This window comes from Pongo pygmaeus, chromosome 11 (assembly GCF_028885625.2).
Source record: "Pongo pygmaeus isolate AG05252 chromosome 11, NHGRI_mPonPyg2-v2.0_pri, whole genome shotgun sequence".
NCBI lineage: Eukaryota > Metazoa > Chordata > Mammalia > Primates > Hominidae > Pongo > Pongo pygmaeus.
In genome coordinates, this window is record NC_072384.2 from 130,782,193 (window position 1) to 130,807,009 (window position 24,817).

General features: G+C 39.3%; 1 protein-coding gene across 13 annotated transcripts in view; it reads right to left on the reverse strand.

Moving 5' to 3' along the window:
- Positions 1-24,817, reverse strand: part of SP110 (SP110 nuclear body protein) — a 59,246-nt gene that overhangs the window by 15,539 nt on the left and 18,890 nt on the right. For 7 of the 13 annotated variants that reach the window (XM_063648074.1, XM_063648079.1, XM_063648073.1 and 4 more), the window contains 5 exons: positions 20,707-20,856; positions 19,018-19,098; positions 13,163-13,225; positions 4,130-4,279; positions 1,709-1,777 (listed from right to left, as the gene is read on the reverse strand). In XM_063648074.1, the coding sequence (XP_063504144.1) occupies positions 1,709-1,777; positions 4,130-4,279; positions 13,163-13,225; positions 19,018-19,098; positions 20,707-20,856 (513 nt within the window). The remainder of the gene's footprint in view (positions 1-1,708; positions 1,778-4,129; positions 4,280-13,162; positions 13,226-19,017; positions 19,099-20,706; positions 20,857-24,817) is intronic. The other 6 variants (XM_054477724.2, XM_054477727.2, XM_054477725.2 and 3 more) reach the window with 1 other exon arrangement.

A 24,817-nucleotide genomic window follows, 5' to 3' on the forward strand; every position in this document is an offset into this window, starting at 1 on the left:
GAAAGACCTCGTAGCAATTCCTCAAAGACCTAGAACCAGAAATACCATTTGACTCAGCAAGCAATCCCATTACTGGGTATACACCCAAAGGAATATAAATCATTCTATTATAAATATACATGCATGTGTATGTTCACCGCAGCACTATTCACAATAGCAAAGACATGGGCTCAACCTAAATATCCATCAATTATAGACTGGATAAAGAATATGTGGTACATATACACCATGGAATACTATGCAGCCATAAAAAGGAACAAGGTCATGTCCTTTGCAGGGGCATGATTAGAGCTGGAAGCCATTATCCTCAGCAAACTAATGCAGGAACAGAAAACTAAACACCGCATGTTCTCACTTATAAGTGGGAGTTAAACAAAGAGAACACATGGACACAGGGAGGAGAACAGCACACACTGGGGCCTGTCAGGGGAGCAGGAGGGAGAGCACCAGGATAAATAGCTAATGCATGTTGGGCTTAATACCTAGGGAATGGGTTGATAGGTGCAGCAAACCACCATGGCACACATTTACCTATGTAACAAACCTGCACATCCTGTACATGTATCCCGGAACTTAAAATAAATATTTTTTAAAAAGGTGAGGTCTGAGGGTGTATAGCAAAGAAAGGGAGGAGGATAGGGAGATTAGCTTTGGGGTTGGGTGGGTGAGCTGGGAGGCCCATGTGAGGAGGCCCTGAGCAGGAATGAGGTGGGAGCATTCAGTATCTGATGACCTGTGCTGTGAGGAATCAGGCTGGTGTGACCCTAGAGACACGGGTAGGGGTGGTTTATGGGTGTTGGTGACATCCTGTGTCTTGAGCTGCATGCTGGGTATGTGGGTGCTTTTTCTGTGTGTGTGAATCCATCAAGCTGTACTCTTAGGATACATGCCTTTTCTGCAAGCACATGCACCAGTGCTGCTCAGTGCTCCAGCCTATGATGCGACAGGGGCTTGATCAGAATCAATGCACTGCTGTCTCCACTGAGGAATCTTGCTATGAAAACAGTGTGCTTAGCGTCACAGTTGGTTTACAAGCTCCTTATTCTCGTAGACCTGCAACCAACATGCTTGTAGATGGCACCAGTCTGGGGACCCCACTTTGGGTAGCACCTGTTATACTTTGATAATGAATAAAAAGGGCCAGTGTGGCTGGAGCTTGAAAAAGGAAGAGAGGGTGACAAGAAATGATGCTGAAGAAGTGAGGTATAAAAGCAGAAGAAAAATAAATGCAAGAAGAGGAGTGGGAGGGAGAGGGCAGAGATGCAAAGAGGGCCGAGGGTGCAGAGAGGCTGAAGCAAGCCCAGGGTCCCAACCAACACAGGAAAAGGAACGAGAACACTGTCAGGCTGTGCTTGAATAAGGGTTTCCTTTAATTCCCTGAATGGAAGACATAGAAGTTTATTTTAGAATTTGACTTAAAGGTTTAGTGATCATCCTTAATCATTTTTGGGTCTTTGTATAGCTCTGTGTTAAAGAATCCTTCCAAGTATGGAAATGGCCACCATGCACAAGGGGGTGGGTTAGGCTGGCAGCACTCCTGATACACCCAATTCAGCTGGTACCCATGAGGGTGGAGAACAACTTTGGAGGAGAAGGACAAGGACAGTGGAAGAAGGGAGAGAGGAGAAGGAGAGGGCAGGTGGAGCCTTCAGCAGAGGCCAGGGCTCTGGGGAGCCCAATGGCGAGGCGCTGTGGCTTGCTTGCTTACCTCTTTGGTGAATATTTTTCTGAAATCTCCTTTTTGAGCTTGAACAGATATCTTTCTCCTTTCTCTTTTCTAAAAACAGATTTAATAATCACTTATAGCTACAAACATAGATTTATAAGCCTCATAGGTTAACAATCTTAAAGTATTTTTTCCTGTTTTTCTACCAGTTTGGAAAGACAAGTTACACGTGAGTCCTTATGAAAGCACTTCCTTGTAGCATTGACTAAGGAAATACAGCAAGCTCATGTTAATAGGCAGAAAAGCTAAAAATACTACAGAAGCCAAATTTCCACTAATTAATATATGTCAATACATTTACTACAAATACTAGAATAGAGGGATATACAGGAGTCCCCCCTTATCCACACGGCATATGTTTCAAGCCCTCCAGTGGATGCCTGAAACCATGGGTAGTGCCCACCCCTGCAGATACTATGTTTCTTCAATCTGATAACCAAGACAGCTACTAAGTGACTGATGGGTGGGCTGCGTATACAGCAGGACACACTGGTCCAAGGGATGATTCGCATCCCCGAGTGGGATACAGCAGGATGGAGCAAGACTCTTCACGCTACTCAGAACAGCGCATCATTTTTAACTTATAAATTGTTTATTTCTGGAACTTCCCATTTAATATTTTCAAACTGCAGTTGACTTCAGGTAACTGAAATCATGGAACAAAAAACTGCTTATAAAGGGGGGCTACTGAATGGCCTTATAAATATCACATAGGAAGGGCTTTTTAAGGAGGAAGTAATGGGCATAAAGCAGTGGTTAACTTTGGGTGATTTTGCTCTCAGGGGATATCTGGCAATGTTTGGAAATCTTTTTGTTTGTCAGAACTGGAAAGCAGGTGCTACTGGCATCTAATGGGTAGAGGCCGAGATGTTGCTAAACATCCCATGACACACAGGACAGCCTCCGAAGCAAAGAATTATTCAGTCCAAAATGTCAATAATGCCAAGATTGAGAAACTCTGGCATAAACCATACTGCTAAAGGTAAACTGATTTGTCTATCTAACGAAGCAAATGGCTGCACAAGCAAAAGCTTCTTAAGTTCAAAGACAGAAACCAAATCAGAAAAACTGTAATAATTATAACAAAGGGTTAATTTCCCTAATGGATTAAACAAAAAAAAATGGCCAGTCCTATAGAAAAATGGGCAAATTCAAACAGATGACCCTCAAAAAAAAAATTCCAATGTCGAATTTATTTAAAAAACAGGTAAATTGGTAAAGATAGGCTAGGTAATGCTGCGGTAATTCACGATCCTCCCAAATCTCAGTGTTTTATTACAGGTGTCAGCAAACTATGGTCTAAGGGACAAATTGGCCTACTGCCTGTTTATGTAAATAAAGTTTTATTGGAATACAGCCATGCCCATTTGTTTACGTATTTGCCTCTGGCTGCTGTCACGCTACAAAGGCAGAGTCAAGTAGCTGCATCTTCTGGTCCTTTTTGGAAAAAATTTGCCAAGCTCTGGTTTACAATGACAAAGGTTTACTTCTCTCTCATGCCGTTTGTTCATCATAAATTACGTGAGGCTCAGCCTTACATCACTGACACTCATGGCTCCTGCAGACAGAGCAGCCTCTGTCTAGAACATCCCTGGTCTTGGGCAGAGAGAAAGAGGACAAAGGGGCTCTTAAAGCCTTGGCCTGAAAGTGGCTCTCTAACTTGGGTCCACATTTCTTTTGCTAAGTTATCACATGGGCATTCCTGAGTCCACAGGCAGGGCTGTGGACTTCTGAGGAGGTAGGGCACTGGAACACTGGAGAACTGTAATACAAGCTACCACAGCATGTTTGATCTCCTGCCAAGTGAAAAGAAATTCAAAGGGAAACACCGGTGGAATATCACTCTTCACCTTTGGCAGTCATCATAGACACAGCTTCTTATTTCTAGTGTTGGTGAAAGTGGAGGGAAAGGGTGTCTATATGATGTAATGAGAGTATAAACAGACAATTTAGGCAATTTCACAACAAATATGTCCTAATTTAAAAATGCAGACTTGACCAAGCAACTTCACTTCTAGAAATGAAACATTAAAAAACAATCCTGCAAATGTGTCCACTTTGAGGATTGGTGCCACTTCCAAGACTGGGTTGGCCAGAACCAGAAAGGAGTCTCCCATACTCAAGAGAGTAGTGGCGACTCTAATAACAGAAATGAAAACAGCAGACACTGGGGAGTAGTCATGTAAATCCACATGGCAAAGCCAAGGTGAAGTGCACCCCGAGAACACTTCTTCCAAAAACCACTGTCACATCAACAGATCCGTGCTCTGTCTTCATGTCCCTCTTGTCTGTATGTCTCCCTCCTTCTACTGTTGACTTTACATATCTATCTGACCCTGTACTGCTTCAAGAGACCCTCCTACATTGAGCTCTTCAAATAGCAGATTCCATCTTTAGCCTTACCTTTCGATCTGGACTTTCGGGCACATTCAGTTCTTGCTTTTTGGACCCTCATCATGACCTTTGAGTTCCAGGTTGAGTCATCTTTCCTTTGAGTCACCTTATCCTCCATTTGGAGCTTCTCTTGGATGCCATGCCCAGGTGAGGTTGCCCCTGGACCAAATAGACTTGTGAATAGTTTAGTGAGCTCCCTTCTCATGTTCCCAGCCCCTACCCTTTCAGGAGTTATCTTGCCATTTCTCTATAATTCTCTCTTTTCTTGTGTGTATCTTTCTTCTCCCCAAGACTCATAATACTTCCTTCTGTTTCTCTTTTTCAAGTCCTCAATTTGTTTAGTAATTAGAGGTGTATCAATTAGAATGCAAGCTCCACTAGTGCAGGGATTTGTGTCTGTCTTGCTCACTGCTGAGTTCCCAGGACCTAGGACAGATACCTGGCCCACACCTTACACTCCATTGCTGAATGAATGTTAATAGGCACTTAAGTTTTGAATATATTAAATGTATTTTTCTTTTTAATTTGTTTTTATTTCAATAGCTTTTGGGGTACAAGTGGTTTTTGGTTACATGGATGAATTATATAATGGCAAAATCTGAGACTTCAGTGCACTCTTCGTCTGAGTAGTGTACATTGTACCCAATACATAGTTTTTTATTTCCCCTCCTCCCTCCATCCCCTTTCTGAGTCTCCATAATCCATTATATCACTCTGTATGCCTTTGAGTACTAATATCTTAGCTCCCACTTATAAGTGAGAACATACAGTATTTGGTTTTCCATTCCATTACCTCACTTAGAATAATGGCCTCCAGCTCCACTTAAGTTGCTGCAAAAGACATTATTTCATTCTTTTTTATGGCTGAGTAGTACACCATGGTGTATATATACTACATTTTCTTTACACATTCATTGGTCAGTGGGCACTCAAGTTGGTTCCTTATCTTTACAATTGTGAATTATATAGCAATAAACATGTGTGTAGGTATCTTCTTGATATAATGACTTATTTTCCTTTGGGTTGATACCTAGTTGTGGGGTTGCTGGATGGAATGGTAGATCTACTTTTAGTTATTTAAGAAATCTCCATACTGTTTTCCATAGAGGTTGTACTAATTTGCACTCCCACCAGCAGTGTATAAACATTCCCTTTTCACCACGTCCATGTTAACATCTATTTTTTTTTGGCTTCTTACTAATGGCCATTCTTGCAGGAGTAAGGTGGTATCTCATTGTGGTTTTAATCTTCATTTCCCTGATGATTAGTGATGTTGAGCATTTTTTCAGATGTTTCTTGGCCATTTGTATATCTTCTTTTGAAATATGTCTATTTATGTCATTTGCCCACTTTTTATGGGATTTTTTTCTATAATGTTTGAGTTTCTTGTAGATGCTGGACGTTAATTCTTCATTGGATGCATAATTTGCAAATATTTTCTCCCATTCTGTGGGTTGTCTGTTTACTCTGATGTTTATTTCCTTTGCTACGAAGAAGCTTTTCAGTTTAATTAAGTCCCATTTATTTATTTTTGTTTTTGTTGCATTTGCTTTTGGGGTCTCAGTCATGAATTCTTTGGCTAGGCCAATGTCCAGAAGAGTTTTTCCTAGGTTTTCTTATAGAATTTTTCTGGTTTCAGGTCTTAGGTTTAAATTTTTGATCCATCTTGAGTTAATTTTTGCATAAGGTGGAAAATAGGGATCCAGTTTCATTCTTTTACATGTGGCTAGCCAGTTTTCCCAGCACCATTTATTAAATAGGGTGTCATTTCCCCAATTTATGTTTTTGTATGCTTTGTCAAAGACCAGTTGGTTATAAATATTTGGCTTTATTTCTGAGTTCTCTATTCTGTTCCTTTGGTCTATGTATCTACTTTCATAACAGTATCATGCTGTTTTGGTAACTACAGCCTTGTAGTATAATTTTAAGTCTGGTAATGTGATGCCTCCAGATTTGTTCTTTTTGCTTAGGATTGCTTTGGCTTTGCAGGCTCTTTTTTGGTTCCATATGAATTTTAAGATTTTTTTTCTAGTTCTGTGAAAAATGATGTTGGTATTTTGATAAGAATTGCATTCAATCCGTAGATTGCCTTGGGCAGTGTGATCATTTTCATACTGATTCTTCCAATCCATGAGCATGGGATGTGTTTCCATATGTTTGTGTCATCTATGATTTCTTTCAGCAGTGTTTTGTAGTTCTCCCTGTAGAAATCTTTCATCTCCTTGGATAAGTATAGTCCTAGGTATTTCATTTTATTTTGTTGAAGTTGTTTTAAAAGGGATTGAGTTCTTGATTTGATTCTTAGCTTGGTCACTGTAGGTATATAGCAGTGCTAATTTGTGTACATTTGATTTTGTAACCTGAGACTTTACTGGATTCATTTATCAAATCTAGGAGTCTTCTGAAGGAGTCTTCAGGGTTTTCTAGGTGTATGATCACATAATCAGTGAACAGTGATACTTTGATTTCTTTTCCAATTTGGATGTCATTTCTTTCTTTCTCTTTTCTAATTGTTCTGGCTAGGACTTCTAGTACTTTGTTGAATAGAAGTGGTGAAAGCGGGCATCCTTGTCTTGTTCCAATTCTCAGGGGGAATGCATTAGACTTTTTCCCATTTAGTATCACATTGGCTGTGGGTTTGTCATATATGGCTTTTATAACTTTAAGGTAAACCCCTTCTATGCCTAGTTTGTTGAAGATCTTTATCTAAAGGGATGCTGGATTTTATCAGATGTTTTCTCTGCATCTATTGAAATGATCTATGGTTTTTAATTCTGATTTTGTGATGTATCACATTATTGACTTCCATGTGTTAAACTATCCCTAAATCCCTGGGATTAAATCCATTTGATTATGCTGTATTATATTTTTGATGGGCTGTTGGATTAAATCGCACTGTTTGTTATTGTTCTGTTCATGGTTTCTATTTTTTCCCAATTTAATCTAGGAGGGGTGTATGTTTCCAGGAATTTATTCATTTCCTCTAGATTTTTCTAGTTTCTGTGCATAGAGGTGTTCACAGTAGTCTTGTATGATCTTTTGTATTTCTGTGGTATCAGTCGTAATGTTTCCAGTTTCATTTCTAGTTGAGTTTATTTGAAACTTCTCTCTTCTTTTTTTGGTTCTCTGGCTAATGTTCTATCAATTTTGTTTATCTTTTCAAAGAACCAGCTTGTTTAATTGATATTTTTTATTTTTTGTTTGAATTTTATTTCATTCTGCTCTCTTTCTTTTTTTCTGCTAGCTTTGGGTTTCTCTAGTTCCTTGAGGCATGACATTAGGTTGTCAATTTGTGATCTTTCAGACTTTTTGATGTAGGCATTTAGTGCTATGAACTTTCCTCTTAAAAGCACTGCTTTTGCTGTATCCTAGAAGTTTTGATAATTTATGTCACTGTTACCATTCATTTCAAATAATTTTCTAATTTCCATCTTAATTTCAGTGTTAACCCATAAATCATTCAGGAGCAGATTATTTAATTTCCATTTATTTGTTATGGTTTTGAAAGTTCCTTTTGGAGTTGATTTCTAGTTTTATTCCACTGTGGTCTGAGGAGATACTTAATATAATTTCATTTTTTTTCTTCTAAAAAACCCCCCAAAATGGGATACATGTGCAGAACGTGCAGGTTTCTTACATAGGTATACATGTGCCATGGTGGTTTGCTGCACCTATTGACCGATGCTCTAAGTCCCCTCCCCTCACCACACATACCCCAACAGGCCCTGGTGTGTGTTGTTCCCCTCTCTGTGTCCATGTGTTCTCAATGATCAACTCCCACTTATGAGTGAGAACATGCAGTGTTTGGTTTTCTGTTCCTGTGTTACTTTGCTAAGGATGATGGGTTCCAGCTTCATCCGTGTACCTGCAAAGGACATGATCTCATTACTTTTTATGGCTGCATAGTATTCCATGGTGTATATGTACCACATATTCTTTATCCAGTCTATCATTGACGGGCATTTGAGTTGGTTCCACGTCTTTGCTATTGTAAATACTGCTGTGATAAACATACGTGTGCATGTGTCTTTTCAGTAGAATGATTTATATTCCTTTGGGTATATACCCAGTAATGGGATTGCTGTGTCAAATCGTATTTCTGGTTCTAGATCCTTGAGGAATCACCACACTGTCTTCCACAATGGTTGAACTAATTTACACTCCCACCAACAGTGTAAAAGTATTCCTATTTCTCCACAGCCTCACCAGCATCTATTGTTTTCTGACTTCTTAATAATTGTTATTCTGACTGGCATGAGACAGTCTCTCATTGCAGTTTTGATTTGCATTTCTCTGATGATCAGTGATGTTGAACGTTTTTCCATATGTTTGTTGGCCACATAAATTTTTTTTTTTTGAGAAGTGTCAGTTCATATCCTTTGCCCATTTTTTGATGGGGTTGTTTGTTTTTTTCTTGTAAATATGTTTAAGTTCCTTGTAAATTCTGGATATTAAACCTTTGTCAGATGGGTGGATTGCAAAATTTTTCTCCCATTCTGTAGGTTGCCTGTTCACTCTATTTCTAGTTTCTTTTGCTGTACAGTAGCTCTTTAGTTTAATTAATTCCCATTTGTCAATTTTGGCTTTTGTTGCAATAGCTTTTGGCTTTTTTATCATGAAGACTTTGCCCATGCCTATGTCTTGAATGATATTGCTTCCGTTTTCTTCTAGGGTTTTTATGGTTTTGGGTTTTACATTTAAGTCTTTAATCCACCTTGAGTTATTTTTTGTATAAGATGTGAGGAAGGGGTCCAGTTTCAGTTTTCTGCATATGGATAGCCAGTTTTCCTGGCACCATTTGTTAAATGGGTAATCCTTTTGCCATTGCTTGTTTTTGTCAGGTTTGTTGAAGATCAGATGGTTGTAGATGTGTCGTGTTATTTCTGAGGTCTCTGTTCTGCTCCATCGTCTATATGTCCATTTTGGTACTGGTACTGTGCTGTTTTGGTTACTGTAGCCTTGTCGTATTGTTCGAAGTCAGGTAGTGTGATGCATCCAGCTTTGTTCTTTTTACTTAGGATTGTCCTAGCTATATGGGATCCTCTTTGATTCCATATGAAATTTAAAATAGTTTTTTTTTCTAATTCTGTGAAGAATGCAGAGACAATATACCAGAATCTCTGGGACACAGCTGAAGCAGTGTTAAGAGGAAAACTTGTAGTACTAAATGCCCACATCAGGAAGCTAGAAAGATCTCAAATGGACACCCTAATATCACAATTGAAAGAGCTAGAGAGGCAAAAGCAAGCTAATCCAAAAGCTAGCAGAAGACAAGAAATAAGTAAGATCAGAGAAAAAGTGAAGGAGATAGAGACACGAAAAACCCTCCAAAAATCAACGAATCCAGGAGCTGGTTTTTTGAAAAAATTAACAAAATAGATCACTAGCCATATTAATAAAGAAGAGAGAGAAGCATCAAATAGACAGAATAAAAATGGTAAGGGGGAATATCATCACTGATCCCACAGAAATACAAACTACCATCAGAGAATACTATAAACACCTCTACATAAATGAACTAGAAAATCTACAAGAAATGGATAAATTCCTGGACACATACACCCTACCAAGACTAAACCAGGAAGAAGTTGAATCCCTGAATAGACCAATAACAAGCTCTGAAATTGAGGCAGTAATTAATAGCCTACCAACAACAAAATCCCAGGACCAGATGGATTCACAGCTGAATTCTACCAGAAATACAAAGAGGAGCTGGTACCATTACTTCTGAAACTATTCCAAACAATTGAAAAGGAGGGACTCCTCCTTAACTCATTTTATGAAGCCAGCATCATCCTGATACCAAAACTGGGAAGAGACACAACAAAAAAAAGAAAATTTCAGGCCAATATCCTTGTTGAACATCGATACGAAAATCCTCAATAAAATAATGGCAAGACGAATCCAGCAGTACATCAAAAAACTTATCCACCATGATCAAGTCGGTTTCATCTGTGAGATGCAAGGTTGGTTCAACATACACAAATCAATAAGTGTAATCCATCACATAAACAGAACCATGACAAAAACCACCTGATTACCTTGATAGATGCAGAAAAGGCCTTTGATAAAATTCAACATCCCTTCATGTTAAAAACTCTCAATAAACTAGGTATTGATGGAACATATCTCAAAATAATAAGAGCTATTTATGACAAACCCACAGCCAATATCATATAAAATGGGCAAAAGCTGGAAGCATTCCCTTTGAAAACCAGTACAAGACAATGATGCCCTCTCTCATCATTCCTATTCAGCATAGTATTAGAAGTTCTGGCCAGGGCAATCAGGCAAGAGAAAGAAATAAAGGGTATTCAAATAGGAAGAGAGGAAGTCAAGTTGTTTCTGTTTGCAGATGACATGATTTATACTTAGAAAATCCCATCATTTCAGCCCAAAAACTTCTTGAACTGATAAGCAACTTCAGCAAAATCTCAGGATACAAAATCAATGTGCAAAAATCACAAGCATTCCTTTACACCAATGATAGGCAAGCAGAGAGCCAAATCATGATGAACTCCCATTCACAATCACTACAAAGAGAATAAAATACCTAGGAATACAGCTAACAGAGGATGGGAAGGACCTCTTCAAGGAGAATTGCAAACCACTCCTCAAGGAAATAAGAGAGGACACAAATGGAAAAACATTCCATCTTCATGGATAAGAAGAATCAATATCTTGAAAATGGCCATACTGCCCAAAGTAATGTACAGATTCAATGTTATTCCCATCAAACTATAATTTCAATTTATAAAAATTTATTGAGACTTGTCTTGTGGCTATCATGTGATCGGTCTTGGAGAATGTTCCATGTGCTGATGAGAAGAATGTAATCTTCTGTAAATATCTATTAGGTCCATTTGTTCTAGACTGTAGTTTACATCTATTGTTTCTTTGTTGACTTTCTGTCTCAGTGATCTCTCTGGTGCTGATAGTGGAATACTGAAGTTCCCCACTATTATTGTGTTGTTGTCTATCTCTTTTCTTAGGTCTAGTAGTAAATGTCTTATGAATCTGGGAGCTCCAGTGTTAGCTACATATAAATTTAGGATTGTAATATCTTCCTGTTAGATTGATCCTTTTATCATTATATAATGACCGTCTTTGTCTTTTTTTACTGTTGTTGCTTTAAAGTCTGTTTTATCTGATATGAGAAAAGCTACTCCTGTTTGCTTTTGGTTTCCATTTGCATGGAATATCTTTTTCACCTTTATACCTTGAATTTATATGGGTCCTTGTGTGTTAAGTGAGTCTCTTGAAGATAGCAGATACTCAGTTTGTGATTTTGTATCCATTCTGCCAATCTGTATCTTTTAAGTGGAGCATTTAGGCCCATTTATGTTGAGCATTAATATCAAGATGTGAGGTACTGTTTCAGTCATCATGTTAATTGTTACCTACATACTTTGTTTTCTTCATTGTGTTATTGTTTTATAGACTTTGTGAGTTTTATGCTTTGAAGAGTTTGTATTCTGGCACATATCAATCTTTTGTTTCAAGATTTAGAACTCCTTTTGGCATTTCTTATAAAGCTGGTCTGGTAGTGACAAATTCCCTCAGCATTTGTTTGTCTAAAAATGACTTTATTTCTCCTTCATTCATAAAACTTAGTTTTACCAGATACAAAATTCTTGGCTGAGAGTTATTCTGTTTAAGGAGACTAAAGATAAGACTCCTATCCCTTCTAGCTTGTAAGGTTTCTGCTGAGGAAGCATGTATTTTTCATCCTTGCAAATAGTAAAGATTTCCCAGACTATTACATCAATAGGTTTCAGGGGGAGGGCAGATGCTTGCTAGAACTGAGAAGCCACTGCTCAACTGGGGCCATTTTGGCAAGCTTAGACAAAATCTTGAAGCACAGTATTTGCTGGGAGCAAAGAGGAATTTATAAATTCCAAAAATTACCTGTACCTATCAAAATAAAATTTTGGAGGTCCGAATGTCAAGTTTTCCTATAAGTCATTGGTAGTGAACACTCAGCAAATTACAGAGAGTATGTTTCCTCCAGCCTAGGGAGGCAGTGGGGTGGGGAACCAGGAAGAAGAGGCCAGGGAGGGGAAGTGCAAGCAGGCAGATATGACTTTCCTTCCAGGCCAAACCCCAAGATTGAGGGATGCTGGGAACAAGCAGAAAAATTAGAGGGATTTCCAAAGCAGTGAGCCTCGTGTCCTAATTCATGTTTGGGAGCTGGGACAAGATCCCTTCCCAGGCTGGCTCCCATAAAGGTACAGAATCCAAGAGAATCCCCACTAACTGGCATATCTTAGGCACTTTGTAAATAATTTTGAGTAAAAGAATAAAGAAAAAGGGGCCAGGTGCAGTGGCTCACACCTGTATCCCAGAACTTTGGGAGGCTAGGGCAAGAGGATCACTTGAGGCCAGGATTTCAAGACCAGCCTGGACAACATAGCAAGACCTGGTCTCTACAAAAAATTTACAAAATAAATTAAAAAAAGAAAAAGGGAAAAGAAAGGAACAGGGAAAGGGAAGAGGGAGAGAATACAGAGGAGAAAAAGAAAACTGGGATGAAGCAGAGGAACCAGAAAAATGCAGCTTTTTTGTTTCTTATTCTGCAAGTAACACAGTTTGTGCACTGAAGTAGACACATGCATGCAGGCATGAAGGCATGCAAGCAAGCATGGGTTGACTGAGGTAGTTCTGAACACTCTATGACTCCAAATCTATCCAGTTTGGAACTGAAAGTCTGAATCCTGCTTGGGGATTTAGGTTTCTTGTGTCTATTCTTCTGGGCTCTGATCCTAGACAGGAAACAATTCTAATCTCAAAATTGCCTCATGCCTCATGTCCACCTCAACCCCATTCCCTCCCTATAAGAGAAAAGAAGACTAGGTATAAACCAAGTTGGTGTTAGGTTCGCTCTTCCTTTGTGGGGGAGTCTACTGATGGGGTGGCCTAGGGGACAAGGTTGGGGCTGGCTGTGCTCCAGGCACATGTGGCTGAAGAGGAGGTCATGCCAGCTGGTCAGGTGAGGGGCCTGATAAACACCAAGGGAGTAACCACTTCACTTTTCTTTCTTACCTCTTGGTTTTTTTTTCTGTTTTCTTTTTGAACTTGACTGGCCATATTCTTTTCTCCTTTTTTCTAAAAAAGAAAAAAACCCACATCTTTTATGGCTACAAATATTGATCTACAAACCTGCAATGTCAATACTTTTTTAAGTAATTTTTTTCCTGTTTTCCCTGACTTTGAGAAGGCAAGAAAACCATGTGACCTATGTGAAAAAAGTGCTCCATTTTACTTGGAAATTGAATGTGGGGATTGAATAAAGATGGATCAGGAATATACTAGAGAACTAACATTTAATACATGTAATTTAAAAAATTTCTTTGGGACAGAGTCTTATTCTGTTATGCAGGCTGGAGTGCAGTGGCATAATCTCAGCTCACTGCAATCTCCACCTCCTGGGTTCAAGTGATTATCGCACCTCAGCCTCCTGAGTAGCCGGCATAACAGGTATGCACCCCCAGGCTAACTTTTGTATTTTTAGTAGAGACGGGGTTTCACCATGTTGGCCAGGCTGGTCTTGAACTCCTGGCCTCAAGTGATCCGCCTGCCTCAGCCTCCCAAGGTGCTGGGATTACAGGCATGAGCCAGCACGCCTTATTAATTTTAAAATTAATAAGCAGTTTTTCAAGACTAGAAAAAGATTGTTATAAACCATGGATATTAAAAGGTTTCCTAGCCAAAACTCAGGGCCAGAAATTATACAGTTAAGAGATAAACAGATTTGAATGTTTAAAAAATTAAAAATATACAGAAGGAGCAGGACTGAAAAAAAATGTTCACAGTTCAAAAAACACCCGGACACTATTAAAGCAAAAACAAAATTTAAATATACATAGCATATAGAAGGTTAATATCCTTATTAGATAAAGCAAAAGATGAATGGTAATCTAGGAAAATAAGCAAAAAAATAAGTTAAAAATGCTCAAGGAGGAAATGAAGATGACAAATTTATTTAGAAATCATCTCTATATTACTAATAATCAAAGAAACTCATTGTTTGGATGTTAAGGACACCTAAACATTTAAAAAGTTTTATTACATCCAGCATTGAGGATGTAGGAAATGAATACTCATATATTGTTAAAGGGAATATAAATCATTATGTTTTCTGGACAGCAAATTGGTAACACGTATAATTAAGATATAGATTCTAACCAAGTAAGCTTGTGTTTAAGAATCAATTCTAAGGAAATTATTGGACAAGTGTGCAAAGATACAAATACACACAAACCTGATTTCTATTTTCATATAAAAATAAGAAATAAACTGTCCACTAGTAGGTGATTATTTAAACAAATTGCGGTGAATCATACGTAACGTGCCATGTAGTTAAAAAAATAGATAACATTGACACAGAGATGATACACAATGAAAAAAGTGATTTATAGAATAGACTATATAGTATGAATTTATAGAATTTATAGAATAGACTATATATATAGAATAGACTATATATAAGCTATATAAAAAGAAAAATGTATGCATACTTATACAAAAATAAAGTGGGGGAAGCAGATTAAATTGATGTTTAACTTTATGATTTATAATTTTCTTTTTTTTTACATTTTATTATTATTATACTTTAACTTTTAGGGTACACGTGCACAATGTGCAGGTTTGTTACATATGTATACATGTGCCATGTTGGTATGCTGCACCCATTAACTCGTCATTTAGCATTAGGTATATCTCGTAATGCTATCCCTCCCCCCTCTCCCCACCCCACAACAGTCCCCGGAGTGTGATGTTCCCCTTCCTGTGTCCATGTGTTCTCATTGTTCAATTCCCACCTATGAGTGAGACCATGCAGTGTTTGGTTTTTTGTCCTTGTGATAGTTTGCTGAGAATGACGGTTTCCAGTTTCATCCATGTCCCTACAAAGGACATGAACTCATCATTTTTTATGGCTGCGTAGTATTCCATGGTGTCTATGTGCCACATTTTCTTAATCCAGTCTATCCTTGTTGGACATTTGGGTTGGTTCCAAGTCTTTGCTATTGTGAATAGTGCTGCAATAAACATACGTGTGCATGTGTCTTTATAGCAGCATGATTTATAATCCTTTGGGTATATACCCAGTAATGGGATGGCTTGGTCAAACGGTATTTCTAGTTCTAGATCCCTGAGGAATCGCCACACTGACTTCCACAATGGTTGAACTAGTTTACAGTCCCACCAACAGTGTAAAAGTGTTCCTATTTCTCCACATCCTCTCCAGCACCTGTTGTTTCCTGACTTTTCAATGACTGCCATTCTAACTGGTGTAAGATGGTATCTCATTGTGGTTTTGATTTGCATTTCTCTGATGGCCAGTGATGATGAGCATTTTTTCATGTGTTTTTTGGCTGCATAAATGTCTTCTTTTGAGAAGTGTCTGTTCATGTCCTTCGCCCACTTTTTGATGGGGTTGTTTGTTTTTTTCTTGTAAATTACTTTGAGTTCATTGTAGATTCTGGATATTAGCCCTTTGTCAGATGAGTAGATTGCAAACATTTTCTCCCATTCTGTAGGTTGCCTCTTCACTCCGATGGTAGTTTCTTTTGCTGTGCAGAAGCTCTTTAGTTTAATTAGATCCCATTTGTCAGTTTTGGCTTTTGTTGCCATTGCTTTTGGTGTTTTAGACATGAAGTCCTTGCCCATGCCTATGTCCTGAATGGTATTGCTTAGGTTTTCTTCTAGGGTTTTTATGGTTTTAGGTCTAACATGTAAGTCTTTAATCCATCTTGAATTAATTTTTGTATAAGGTGTAAGGAAGGGATCCAGTTTCAGCTTTCTACTTATGGCTAGCCAGTTTTCCCAGCACCATTTATTAAATAGGGAATCCTTTCCCCATATAATTTTCTTTTTCTTTGTTTTGAGACAGGGTCTTACTACATTGTCAAGCTGGTTTCAAACTCCTGGGCTCAGGCAATTCTCCCACGTTGGCCTCCCAAAGTGCTGGGATTACAGGTGTGAGCTACCATGCCTAGCTTGATTTACAATTTTCTACACTGAAGATTTTATCAGGAATATTGTATCACACAGGACAGGGTAGGCTGTGCCACAGTAACAAATGAAACCAAATTTTGGTGGCTTAACATTGAAAAGTGTATTTCTCTATCACATGAAGTTCTCTGTAGGACAATAGGACCCTCTGTAGGACTGGAAGTCCTCTGTAGGGCCCTCCAGGGCTGCTGTCCTCTACATGGTAGGTCATGCTGCTTTGGCCTTCTGGCACCTCCCTCTTCCACACACTTACACAGGCAGGAAAAGAATGTGGAGAGCTGCAACAGGCTCTCACATGCTGTGACCCAGAAGTGACACCCATCTCTCTGGCTTATTTGCCAGAGCTAGTATAGCGGAGCTGCCTCCTGCAAGGGGGATGATAATGGAGCTTTCCCAGTTCTGGGAAGGGGAGAAGAATTGGAACTAGAGGAGGGCAGTCATAATGCCCACCATAAACATGGGCAGGGTGAGCACTGCTAGTTGTTCCTCTTTCTCTGGTCTCCCTTTTTCTTTAGTAATAAAGTCCCTGATTCTGAGCCCCTTATTCTTATAGATTAAAGATTACATTTCCCAGCCTCCTTTGAAGTCAGGTGTGGCCATGCAACCAGTCCTGGCAATAAAATGATAGAAATTTTTTTTTCTTTTTTGAGATGGAGTCTCGCTCTGTTGCCCAGGCTGGAGTGCAGTGGCATGATCTTGGCTCACTGCAACCTCTGCCTCCCGGGTTCAAGCAATTCTCCTGTCTCAGCCTCCTGAGTAGCTGGGATTACAGGTGCACACCACCAGGCCCAGCTAATTTTTTTTGTATTTTTAGCAGAGATGGGGTTTCACCATGTTGGCCAGACTGGTCTTGAACTTCCAACCTGAAGTGATCTACCCACCTTGGCCTCCCAATAGCAAATTATTAATGATAGCAAATTACTATCTGTGACCGGAAGCATTTAGGGTCCTTCAGTGGAGGAGGTGTGCCCTTCTTTGACTTTGCCATTTTCTCTTTAGCTGGAACATAGACATGCTGGCTGGACCTCAATGAAGGGGATGCCACATGCTGAGGATGATGGAGCAACAAGCAAGAATAAGCCCAGGACCCTACAGTGTGTGACACCAGCTCTTGACCACCTACCTCTCTTGCTTTAGCTACTATTATTATTATTATTTTTTAGTGGGGTGAGGTTTGCTGTCACACACAGCAACATAATCCTCTTTTTTTTTTTTTTTTTTTTTGAGACAGAGTCTCACTCTGTCACCTAGGCTGGAGTGTAGTGGTATGATCTTGGCTCACTGCAACCTCTGCCTCCTGGGTTCAAGTGATTCTCCTTCCTCAGCCTCCCATGTAGCTGGGATTACAGGCGCCCACCAGCACGCCTGGCTAGTTTTTGTATTTTTAGTAGAGACAGGGTTTCATCATGCTGGCCAGGCTGGTCTCGAACTCCTGGCCTCAAGTGATCCACCTACCTCAGCCTCCCAAAGTGCTGGGATTATAGGCATGAGCCACTGTGCTGGGCCAGCAACATAATCTTAATGGTGACAGCACACTGCTTTTAGAAAAGTCCAGGAACTTTTCTGTGTTGAAAAAAAGTGAAATCATGATTTTGAAAAGCATAACACTTTTTCTGGCTTGGATGTCTTTTATGGCCTAAAATGGCATAATAACAGTAAGGTAACATCAATCCACACCACAGAGACCAAATAGTTTCTTCTTTATACTTATGCTCTGCCCTGGGAAATTTTTCCCAGAGAGAGTTTATTTCTGTTATCCACAGGATCTTGGAAGTAATGAGAAAGTAATTTTTGAATAAGCAGTTTTCTATTTTGGGCAACAGTGAATTGACAAAGGTTTGACAGTATTCTTTCTGCCCCTTCCTTTCCATGGAGAATAATGGCTCCTGAAAAGAGTTCCTGGGGACCAGGTTGTTAATCCTGTGGCAGCCAGCCCTTACCCAGGGGATCCTGAAAAAAATCCATTAATCCTTTCCATGTCTTAATTTCCTCATCTGCTAAATTGGAATAAGTCATTCAATCTTCTCCAAGGGTGGTTGTGAAAATAAAATAAAATTATCCATGAGAAAAGTTGAAATACTACTAGATAAGCCAGTGCAATATAGGAGAAACTGTTAAAATGATAATTTAGATTTTAAGGTGGTAAAATTTAATCCGTTTTTCCTGACAATAATTAGATATTTGTTGTTTGAAAATCACATTTGCCATGTGAGAGTTCTGGGATTTTTGTGACAATGACCATATCACCAGCAAACAGACGAATATCCAGCTGTTTTTTCCCCTCTAAGGATAGTGGTATCAACTTACTCCAGAAATGTGAATAATGGTAGCGATGGTGAGGGGTGAATTAACATGCACAATTTTAGCAGCACATGCCCACAACTCCACCAGTTGTACATGCTCAGTCATAGTGCTCCATGTGTGTGTTTGTAATGAGTTTTTCGCTTCTCAATTTTCTCAGAAAGGCCACATGAGAAACATGGAGATAGGAATTCTAGGAAAAAGCTTGATCCATGGGTTGGATCAAGCTGTACTTTGGACAAGCTGTACTTTCAGTACAGTACCATGAATATACTTAGGATACTCATTCTCAGTAACGGTGATATTGCTGCCAGTAGTGGAAAAACTCATTCTTGAGTGCTGAGAAAAATCTTATAAAGCGCAGATATACATACATACATATGGACACATTACATAAAATGGACATATATTTGTAGTAGTAAATATGGGAAGGGTCTTGATTAAGAAAAAAAATCCAGAAGGGCTCTCTAGCACAGTGATAATGAAAAAGAAAAGTTAAGAAATATTGCCTTAGTGTAAAACAGCTCTGAATTTAGATTCCTGGTGACTGTACTCTGAGACCAGCGATCTCCAAGTTTTACCTTGTGTGTCCCTTCGTGGTGTGCTAGGCGTCTTCTGGGACCTCTTTCCTTCATTCATTTCTGAAGTGCCATCAATGATCTCTGGAAAATGAAAGATCTTAGTAAATGCCCCTTGGGAAGCTCCATGGAGAATCTCCCAGAGACCCAGGAAGGCCCTTGCACACTCTGAAGTTGAGTCTTGGAGGCTCCAGGTCTTACCCTCCTAAGAATGCATCTACCAAGAGATTTGGTGCTGCTCATGACACTGTGCCTGTCTGCCACTCAGAGGAGGAGCAGACCACAGTTGGTTAGTGGTGGTTACTCTACCAATGGAGACATCCACAGTGGGGTGCAGCCATCTGAACCCCTTGGCCAGAGTCTCTCAAAGTAAGGTCTGTGAGCCCCTAGGGGGTCCGTCAAACCTTTTCAGAAAATTTGCAAGGTCAAAATTGTTTTCATAATATGATGTTATTTGCCTTTTTCACTATTTCAACCTTTGTACAGATTGAGCAAGAGCAATGGCAGATAAAACTGCTGGTGCCTTAAGACACATCAAAGCAGTGTCCCCAAACCTCAGCAGGAATCCCTGCATCCTTTATTGCCACCTACTCACTGTACCAAAAAAAATAAAAATAAAAGCAAGATTCACTTGAGAATGTTCTTGGTGAGCCAGTAAAAATTATTAATTTTATTATTCTACCCTTGAGTACATATCTGACATCTTAATATTCTATGTGAAAAATTGAAGAGCACATATAAAGCACTTCTATTGCATCCTGAAGTACCACAGTGGCCTCAAGAAAACACTTGTGTGATTGAGTTACAAGCTCACTGTATAATTCCAAATGTATATTTTCCAAACAGCTGTACTATTATAAAATCTTGCATTAGTAGAAGGTCCATTCAAAATGCAAGGTGGATTAATGTATTTTATAGTAACAGAGTATGAAGTTAATTGATATGGTTTCAAATTTTACATTACAACTAATATTTAAGAAACTATCACTTGTTGAGTGTTGGTGTAGTATTAAAGGTGAATATCCACAGATATCTCAAGACTGTTAAATTACCTCACCCTTTTAAACTAGATATCTGTGTGAGGCCAGATTTTCTTTCTATCCTTCAATCAAAGCAACATATCACAACTGAATGCAGAAATAGTTATAGGAATCCAGCTGTCTTTTTATAAAGCTCACTCACAATCAAAGAGATTTGCACAAACATAAAATGATGTCACTCTTTTCACTAATTTTTTTTTGTTTTAGAAAATATATTTACTTTTCATAAAATAATGTTATCTATGTTAACAGGCAATTGGTTTATTATTGTTACTTTTACATGAATTAATATTTTAAAATTATTAGTTTTAATTTCTAATCAGGTACATGTAGATAGACATAAACAACATAAACAGAAGCTCTTTAGGGTCCTCAATTATTTTTGAGAGCATAAAGGAGTCCTGAGACCAAAAAATTTGAGAGCTGCTGCCCCAGGCCACAGCTGTCCCTGTGAACATGTCTGTTTCTTCCACAAAACTTTTCAGATGCAACAGATGTTTGCTCTCTTTGTCCCTCTTGTTATCCCATCCTCATTCTCTGTACTTTTTCCTTTTACTATTGACTTTACATATCTACCTAACCCTGTACCTGCTTCAGGAGAGACCCTCCCACATTGAGCCATTCAAATGGCAGATTCCATCATCAGCCTTACCCTCTGATCTGGACTTTCGGACACATTCAGTTCTCGTCTTTTGGGCCCTTGTCACTACCGTGGAGTTCCAAGTTGAGTCATCTTTCTTTTGAGGAACCTGATCCACCCTTTTGAGCTTCTTTTGGATTCCATGTCTAGGTGAGGCTGTCCCTGGACCAAATAATGACTTGTTAATAGTTTAAATTGGGGTCTTCAGTGAGGCTCCTACACTCCCAATCAGTGACTTCCCTTCTCATACCCCTAACTCCCACCCTTTCAGATCTCTGTACCCCTGTACCTCACTTTTCTCCTGCTATTTCTCTATAATTATATCCTTCTTATGTGTACCTTTCTTCGCCTCCCCAAATTACCATCTGCTTTCACTCCTGGTATGACCTGTTGCAATTAACTAGATAAAGCTGGGGAAATCCTAGAGCTTATTTCCTGATTTTCGTTTGTGTCGGCCTGCACCATGAGGTGGCCACACAGTCTCGTCTAGGTGGAGAGGAGGTGTCTTATAAAGCACCTCTCCAGTTTCCCCCACGGCCCGTGTGTGGTACAAGAGATTTCCAATAGTTTCTAGGTGCCTTCAGTGGGCAAAGTGCAAGGTATTAAAAAAACTGAGAGGGAAGGACCCTGCCAAGAAGGCGGCCACCATGAGGGAGAGATGGAAGGTGAGGCTGCGACCCAGAGGAGGTGCAATGCCAGAGGGTGCAGAGGTGAGTTTGCTTCATTGTGGAAAGAGAACACAATTTTCACGGGCTGTTGACTTTAGAAGCTGATCCCACAGGATGACCACTGTCCTGTTGAACAAGAACGTTTCTCTGCAGGTTAGAAAGGACACAGAGTGTGCAGCTATGCCTCCCGCACGCAAGTGCGGTGATATCCGCAGGCCACTTCCGGAGGAAAAGGCATGCGTAAACCCTTAAGAGGCGGCGGAAGCAAAAGCCCGGTGGGACCCAGGGCTGACGGGAAGTTCGAACACGGAAGTTACTGAATATTTATCCAGAAAAGATGGGGCAGCCTGATAGAGCCTAAAACTTGCCTTTCATTGCCAAGTTTAGGGTTTTTTTCTGCATAACTAAAGAAGGGTTTCAGAGATGAGAACACTTACAGAAAATACGAGAGTGTGGTATGTATATTTTCAGCACTACTATATATATTTTTTCTCCTACAATTTTGAAACATCTTTTTATGTATTTTGTTTTTAAAAAAATAAAGCTGATTAATTAAATGTAAAATAATAGGACTCTTAAAAATATCTCTGTTGGGCTGCGGGCAGGGAGGAATGGAGAGTTGTTTAATGGGTACAGGGTTTTAGTTTTACAAGATAAAAGAGTCCTGGAGATGGATGGTGGTGATGGTTGCACAACATTGTGAATGTATTTTAATACCATTGAACTATGCACCTAAAAATGGTTGAGATGATAAATTTTATGTCATGTGTATTTTACCCCAATAAAAAATTGGAAAACTGGAAAAAAGAAAATTAAAAGCACATCATCTGTCACATTTAAAATAAAATGGTTCTTTTAAAAAACCTGAAAAATTTCATTTAAATACAATATGAAGAAAGGCAAATCTGGAAGGGACTGGAGTCTACTCCTTTTGGTAGCTTGGCAGAGAGATGTCAAAAGGTCAGAGTTACCTCAACAGAACTGACCATCTGACACTGACTCCAGAGGTTTCCCCTCTCTAACAAAGTCACTTCTCTGACCAGGGAGTGTTCATAATTGTATAGTTGCATAGACATTCCCTGTCTCCCTAATCCTATAATGTGTAGAGCATTGTGAGAGTGGGCATCTCAGTACCCGGCTGCTGGCCATGGGGTGTGCAGAGTACGTACGTCTCTGGTGCCCATAATGTCTATGACCCCTTTTTATAACACAATAATAAATTCATAAACTATCCTTTGTCAGATCATTATTCAAATTTTGAGTTACAGAAAATATGGTTTCTTTCCTTTGTTTTTCATTAAATATAATCAATAGCTCATTTGTGCCAGGACATTACCATCTAGCCTAGAAGAGACACATTATATAAGTAATTACAATAGAGTATTTGGAATCTTCCAAAAGAGCCAGTGCTGGGTGCTGTAGAAACTGTGGGACCAGCTTGGCTAATTTAGGGGTCAGAGTATGCATTCTTGAGATAGACATAAGCCAACACCACTGATAAAAAGGAGATAACTAAACATTTATGGGGAGTAGTGTAGGTTCAGAATACGAATCCAAAAAGAATAGCACATGCCAAGGATCAAAGGGGAGAGAAATGAAATGGGAAGAAATGAAAGTTCAGAGTAGTTGACTGGAGTTTTGAGTGGAAAGAGATATATTAATAGTTGGAGGGTAAGGCATGGGTTAGACTGGATAGAGCTTTAACAATCACATTAAGGACAGTGAACATTACCCTAAGGGCAATAGGAAGCCATGGACAAGATTTAAGCATGGAAATAAACTAATTAGATTTTAATGTAGAAAAGAAGGGGGTGAACCAATAGACCTTGTCAATATGCTAATAGAGTTCAGTTAGTCACGGATGACTATGGTTTTTGCTTGGCACCTGGGTAGATTAAGTTCCTCATTTCAAGTTAAACAAATTACAAAAGGCTCCCAAGGGCCTGTGAAACCCTACTTAATCTGATTCTTGTCTACTTTTTCACTTTCTACCACCTTCTTTCTTCATCATCGCCAACAACACTGGTCTTTCCTCTCTGCCTCAGGTTCTTTGCACTTCTGAGTCCCTCTGCCTGGACCATCCAATCCAAAGTGACTCCCACCCCAACCTGCAAGTCACTATTGTAATCCTACCCATTATTTTCTTTCATCGTGTCATCAGTACTTGAAATTATCTTGTTTATGTGCTTTCTAGTTTATATTCTTTCTTTCCCCCAGCCAGGATGTAAGCTCCATGAGCTTTCCCCTTTGTTTTTTGCTCACTTTCTTACTTTCTGTCTTTAAAAAAAACCTGTCTTCAGCTTTCAGAATGGGTATATACAGTTAGTGCTCACTGAATATTTGTTGGAATAAATGTCTGAATGGTACTTAGAAGACTAGGTTTTTGGTGAAGAAGGTGAATTTAATTTCAGGCATATTGAGACTGTAGTGTCAATGGGAGACTTGCAAACAAAGATGCCCAGTGTGCAGTTGGCTATGTGTTTCTTGAAGACAAACCTGAGTTGAAGATGTAGAGTTGGAAGCCATCAGTGTAAAGGTGGTAATTGAAGTTGTGAGAGTGATTGACAAAGCTCAGGAGTGTGAGTTGAATAACCTGACTAGTTTACAGTAAACCAAGGAGGCCCATAGAGAACACACACAACACTGTGAGAGGGCATTGACTAATAAGTAGAATGGGGGAGAAAGCAGCTTGTCTCTCCTTCCTGCCCAGGAAGGTCACTTACTTTTCATAGAAGGGAATCATTTCTCTTAAGTATCTTAAAAGGACACCAGCCCTGTGATTTTGGACATGGGATCATACTAAGGGTAAACTAAGTCAGGGAAGAGGAGCTTTAAGCCACTGTCTTAGGCTGCCATCTATTGCTCTGTTTCCCTTTACAGCTAGAGTTGTCTACATATGTTATCACCTCCCATTCATTATCCTCCCCACACAACTGGCTCCTGCCTTCATCACCAAAATTTTTCTTAAATTTTCCAGTGATTCTTTGCGACCAAACTCAAGGCCCTCTTCTCTGAATTTATCTTAGTCTCTCAGTATAGTCAACCATTCCCTCTTGGCTTGCTAACATGTTCTTTCTTGGTGCTCCTCTGTCTTTGCTTGTCTTCACTGTCTCGTTCCCTCAGTCTGCCTTGCTAGATTCCTCTTCCACTGGGATTTCTTAGAGCAGGGCTAGGTCTGTGGTTCTCGTTTCTTCTCCCATAGATCAGAATACCTTTATTTTATTGATAACTCATACATATACATATATCTGGTCCAGACATTATATATTATCTGGTCCAGATTTTTTATATATATATATATCTGATAACTCATATATATATATATATATATATGGACCACACTTTTTCAATGAGTGCCAAATTGCCATATTGTGGGGAATATAACTTCCTGATTTCTCAGTGTTCCTGTAAAAAGCCCTAGCCCCGGAGACACAGAAATATATACAGTATAAATA